The 6,201-nt window shown below is 38.4% G+C and overlaps 1 protein-coding gene across 1 annotated transcript in view; it reads right to left on the bottom strand.

Moving 5' to 3' along the window:
- The window catches only part of ADAMTS18 (ADAM metallopeptidase with thrombospondin type 1 motif, 18), a 73,941-nt gene that overhangs the window by 11,264 nt on the left and 56,476 nt on the right, over positions 1–6,201 (bottom strand). The window contains exons 16-17 of the mRNA XM_009870522.1: positions 4,366–4,507; positions 2,187–2,313 (exon numbers count right to left, since the gene is read on the bottom strand). Coding sequence (XP_009868824.1) covers positions 2,187–2,313; positions 4,366–4,507 — 269 coding nt within the window. The remainder of the gene's footprint in view (positions 1–2,186; positions 2,314–4,365; positions 4,508–6,201) is intronic.

Genomic DNA, 6,201 nt, shown 5'->3' with positions numbered 1-6,201 from the left:
TGCCTATTACGTCTCCTGCATTTGTTTTTGCTTTATTTGCTGGCTATTATAAGCTTTCTTAATTTCCTCCATGTTATTTATTAATACTACATTTTTTTGATGTTGGCAGTCTTGGTTTTATGGAAAATATTACATGCCATGACTTTCTGGGCAGATTCCTCAGCTGAGATATTCTGGCATAGTATTACTCAACTGAATGGCAATCTGTTAATTTTAGACATGGTCCTACATGTAGATCCTCCATACACTAATATATCCTAAGGATTTTAAAAATAATTAATTTGTGAGTTGAACTGTTTTTTTCCCTAGAGATGGCTTGAGGCTTTTATGGTTTTTCTTTTAGTACTCTTTTGAAGGTTCAAGTAATTAATTGTGTTTTCAAGTAGTAAATCTAAGAATATCAGAGCAATTTCAGCATGAAAACGTTTTACTGTGTGTCAGAATGATATCCAGCATTTTCAATGATAGGTACAACCATGGATGTTCAAAATACATCAAGATCTCTGTTTAATACAATAGAAATGAGTATGATTTTGGTGAAGCTTTATAGCATAACAATGCCCTCAAAAGAAGGTAAAGCATAAACAGCTTAAAAACTCCTGGGAACATCACAGACAATAAATTTCTGTGTACATGATACGGAGTTCATTGTATGAAAATAGTTCTGGCATACAATAAGTCGCATATGAAAAGATTGTGTTTGGCTACAAAGATTACTTAAAATTGGTATTCAGAAAATCATGTGGCTGAACACAACCTAAAGAAACTGCTGAAGCAGGAACACGGGGCTCTCATGTCACATGTTCCCATTATTTAAACCTTATCTCTATTGTTTTGTGGTCATAGCATATAATTTGCTATTTGGATTTTGTGTACTCTGCTGTAATCCTTAAATTTTGTGGGAAATTCCAGACTATTACAGAACTATTTTTTTAGCGTGTTCAACATATTGCAAACTGTGGAATTTTAAGTAAAAAAAAAAAAAAGCCATTGCAGCACATATACACATTTTTACTTTGCCCCATCATCCTCTTCAGGACTGAGGGAGATAAGGAATGCTTAAATGTGTTATTTTATGATGTACAGGAGCGGGCTTATCCAATTGCTTTTATCACCGCAGAGTAAAACCAGCAGATGACACCAAGTCTGGAGCTTTCCTCCATTTCTTCTGCCTTCTGCTGCCCACGTGCCTCAATGCAGCTCCAACAGACTGTCTTTCCCACTGAAACACTCTAAGGTTTTTCAACATATTGCTTTAGAAAATCTCCTGTTCTAGAAGTCAAAATGTCTCATCCAGCTTTTGTGTCTGTAGGATAAAATTAAAGTAATGCTAAACTTGCAAAGTCAGGAATTGAGAAGTGACAGAAACAGCAGAGGAAAGATGGCCAGTGTCTCCTTAGATCTAACCATTTAAATTCTAAGCCACATAATACTGTGCTTAACTATTCGAGTACAAAACTTTTTTTTTTCCCGAAGGATTCCAACTACAGCTACTATAAATCAGTGTAACCCTCTTGTTTTTAAAGGAGCCTGTTGATTTAGACCAGCTGGATTCTAAATGCTTATCTATATGTCAATGTCTTCCTTTGCATCTCACCTTTATTATGTCTTTTAGAAAATAAGATTGTTCACATAGGGAGGGTCTTCCTATTTATTTTTGTGGGCACCAGGAGCACTGCTGATGATTTATTTGGTTTAGATAGTCCTCTTCTTGGTATCATAATACGCTGTGGGACATTTTGTCTAAAAATCACTAATTACACTTCACAAGATACCTTTAACCTAATCTAATATGTGGAATCCAAGTCATGGGGCCAAGCTTCCACACAGGGAGTAGCACTTTACTCAGGAAATGGTCTTATTGATTCAAGGTGAGTAAAAGTGGCAGAACGGGCCTCTGAATAACTTAGATTTACTCAGTGTCACATAGCTAACCCCAGCATGGTGACAGAGCTGCAAGCGATCCTCAGGAGGTCTTGCTTAGCAACATTAGAAATACCGCCTCTATTATTATCATTGGGCAGAAGCCTACACAACTAACATTTTTTAAACAATTACCGTTTTATGTTACAGAATAGAAGTGGGTTCATCTAGCGGGCCATACAATTCCGCGTGCCTGTCCAAGAGGACTTCTTTTGTGGCAAACTCAGTCACACGGCACAGCAAAAAGGTACAAAAATACTTACTGTGCTGGGCAGGGACTGGTATTGCATAGTTTTGTTTCAGTTAAAGGCTTCATCCTTGGGCCACAAAATGAGGAATTAACTCGTGTACGATGATCCTCTAAACAAATTGCTTTTGCTGTAAGATGTCCTATGGAAGTATTAGAAAAAAATACAGTAAAATACTGAACAAGTCTAAGCTCATCCTTGGTGCAATTCCACTGACTTGATCTAAATAGGATTTAATTTGGCAACATGTTTTTAACATTAATTTTCTTCTCTGTAACACAGTTACTATTGAAGTCAGATGAAACATTTTAGTTATTAGTTATAAACAGCATATTTGCAGAATCTTCTCCCAGTAAAAAATTAGTAATTCTTCAAATCCTAACTCCCTGCAGAAGCTACCAGTTATTGCTTAGATCTCTCCTCATGCACTTGCAAACTGCAACAAAACATGCAACTTTTTACAGTATATCTTTACAGACTTGAGAATTCTGTAGGTTCCTGTATCTAAACTCTGTCTGTAAACATCAGGACAGATTACAGAGAAGACTACAAATGCTGTAAGTCATATTTGGAAATAGGGTTTCTTCCATCATCTTTATATCCATGCTGCAACCTTCACTGGTTTTAAAGGGAAGCAAGAAAAATACAGTTGACGTATTTTATGTCTGCATTGCTCCTGAGGGTCTTTTGTCCATAAACTTTACTGAGATGCTGTGAAGTCTGGCAACGCACTAGCATGATATTCTGGATTTCACCTGGACTTTTTTACTCAAAACAGGGCATTTCCTTGGTCATCCAGTCCTCTTCTTTGGTATTAGAGACAACTGTATCATATAAAGTCTTACTTATAAGACCTAGTTCCAATTTTAATTGTAAATTCTTTTGGCAGGACTTCCCATGTGCTAGTTTCCTGCTGTTGTAACATCCCCAAATTACTTTAACTGACAGAACATCAAGGAGTTACAAAAGCAAACAGATAGTCTGTGCAAAGCAAATACCTAGAGGAATACAGTAATATGAAATCCTTAGCTTATACAGAATTTCAGATTTTGACCTAGCAGAACTCAAATACTTGTGAATAAACAGCGAGAAGATCAGGGTGCAACTGTCAGTAAAAGTCTTGATAATATTTTAGTTTTCCATTACTGTCCTGGTTTGAGAGCCCCAGGACCACAGTTCTCTGGGGCCCCTGGCCTAAGGGCCAATCACAGGGCGGGGAGGGGGCATCTGAGCCTATCAGGAGGAGAAGATGGGTCAGGTGACCCCAAAGGACCAATCACAGCGTTCCTGCCCATGGTGCTCAGTATAAAAGGGCCCCTGGGAAAACCCTGGGGCTCTTAGTGCTGATGTGCTGGAGGGTTGCTGTGGGCTGTTGGCCATCTCGCCCGATGCTGCTGGTGCTCCTGCTTCCACACTGCAGAGAAGCGCTGTTTGTCAGGACAGGGTGTCTGCCCCTGCCTCCCCGGGAGGAGGCACAGCTTCTTTGCTGGTTTTTTTGGACTCTTATCAGGACTCTGGGCTTGGGTGCTTCTGTGTCCTGCTGAGTCCAGTCTGGGACTCTTCTGCTTGGGACTTAGTTGTCATCTGAAGGGTGAGTTCTGTATTAACATATTCTCTTGTTTCTTTGAATAAATTTGTATACTTGTATGATATCTGTATGTAATTTAATATCTTAGTTGTTATTGTTAGTATTATTTTTCTTTGTCATTAAAGTGGTTTGAGTTTTTTTTTTTCCAACCTCAAAGTCTCTCTCCCTGGTTCCCCCGTTACCCTCCCCTGGGAAGGTGATGTGGGATCACCGAGAGCATCTGTCAAAGTTTAGTGGCCAGCTAGCCTTAAATTTTGACAATTACTCTCTACAGATAAGAGAAATTTTACTAATTTTTTGGTCTTCTTCTATGTTCCCATTATTTTAACAGCAAGATATCCTATACGTATGGATTGACATAAAGAAAAATGACTGAGTGACTGTAAGTGACATGAATTGAGACTGGCAAGGATTGTTTTTTTTAATATAAAGGAACTATGAAGGTACTTCATCTATGGTATAAATTGTCAGATAAAAAATAAGGACCAGGTGTTCAGTGTAACCTGCTGTATGTATCGATACACATTTGCAAAATTAAAAGCAGGTGGAATATTTGAGATGCTTTAAAAACTGGAGAAGAGGACTGGCAATTGGAAAGTTACCTACCACCACCACAAGTAGCTGAGCACTCTGACTGCACCGTCACCCAGGAGTAGCTATGTTTTTTGACAGTTGTCTTGTTTTCGTTGCTGGTTTTCGAAAATGTATATTCCCAAGCAATCCCAGGATTTTTGCCTTGTAACAGGATCTACAGAAAGTTATTTGGGGTTTGTTTAAAAAAAAAAAGATAAAAAAAATTATTCTGTTATTCTGAAGGAAGATGAACTAAATATAATACATATGTAATACATTTATACACACTGTGTTTGTGAAAGAATTTTCAGGAGACCTCATTTTTTTTTAAAGCTAACACCCACCAAAGTAATTCAAAAGATTGAAGAATTTTCTTGGACTAACACCTGTAGGGCACGAAACAGAAGAGTGCCAAAATACATGGTTCAGCATAACGCTCCTTTAAATCAGAAGGCATTTGACTGGATTGGTGAAGCAGAAATGCCTTCGGTAGGTGTGAAATACCATCCAAAGACTTGGGGCAGTGCTGTGGTAGTTGCTGCCCCTGCCCCAGCTCTCAGTGCTCTGCTCCTGGCCTGTAGCAAGTGGGTCCCTGTGCTCTGCGGGAGCTCAGTGGCAGGTGCTGGAGTTTGTCTGTGGCAGTGCCATGGATGGATTAAAGATTTGGGGGTGGAAGAAATTTTCTCTCTTTTAGTAAGCCAAGTCCAGGCTAGCTGATCCTTCTACAATGCCTTCTATAATGAAGAAGCCTTTAACCATTAAGTAGGACTCAAATGCTTTGCTGAAAGCACCTGGAGCAAATCAGTAGTACAACTGTGTGGGGACTGGGAATGGAGGTAACTAGAGATAGCTTCCTCAGTTTTTGAGACTGAGGGTATAAAATAGATTACTATTTTTTTCTTGTAAAAAGCATTTTTCTATGGGAACTGGTGATACATTTTGTTTGGAAGCCCCTCAGATGGTATTTTTCTCGTGATGATTGAAGCTGATAAAGCTTCTGTGCAGGAGAGGATCCATTCCTGGCTGTCTACAGGGGGAAAAAGGATTGGAAATAATCTTTTATTCATGATTTTAGCATAATGTGTTAGGCAACGTATAGGAAGTGCGATTACTGACTTATGATGTCTAACCTGAGTGCTTAAGCAATCCATATATGTAGAGCTAATCTCTTTATAGTTTCATAAAATAGCAACAAACTTGCATTTATGTTGTTTAAGACCAAGAACTAGAATAACAGTCTGAAATGTAGCCAATGGTTTTACAAGTGTACCTTTTGGAAAACAGAAATGACCCATGACAGTGAGAATTCAGACCAAATTTACATGACCTCCAGCTCAATAATATTTAACCCATGAAGGATCCTGGACTGCATACTGTTTATTTTTCTAGGAGAAAGAAAAATGAATGCTGTATTTTCCGTTCTTAGAAACCAAAGATTTTATTTCAGTCACTGAACCTTCACAATGACCCAAACTGAGACTATAGCAATTAGGACTGTAAAAGGCTGAATGCTTCCAAAAGAATTGGAGAGTATGTGCCTTCCCTTTGGAAGATCCAGATTAACGTATGTGTGCTTGGGGGAGATCTTCTAACGTACTTCATGTGGAAGTTTTCATCTCGCCTTAATTCATGAGCATGTTAGAATACCTGTGAGATTATGGATAAAACAGATCCAAAAGTGATTACTGACCTCTCTATTTTTACTGAATATTCTTGATAGAAATAATATTACTATATCTGCTTTAGTGGTCAGTCATATATGTGTGTATATATATCTCACAACTATTTTACAAGGATAGTACCAAACTCAAACACTCTGCAATTAGGAAACACTAGAACTGAGGCTGCTGTGGAACTTCACACTGCCTG

Source organism: Apaloderma vittatum, unplaced genomic scaffold (genome assembly GCF_000703405.1).
Source record: "Apaloderma vittatum isolate BGI_N311 unplaced genomic scaffold, ASM70340v1 scaffold22025, whole genome shotgun sequence".
Taxonomy (NCBI): Eukaryota; Metazoa; Chordata; class Aves; order Trogoniformes; family Trogonidae; genus Apaloderma; species Apaloderma vittatum.
This window is presented reverse-complemented; position numbering and strand designations above follow the sequence as displayed.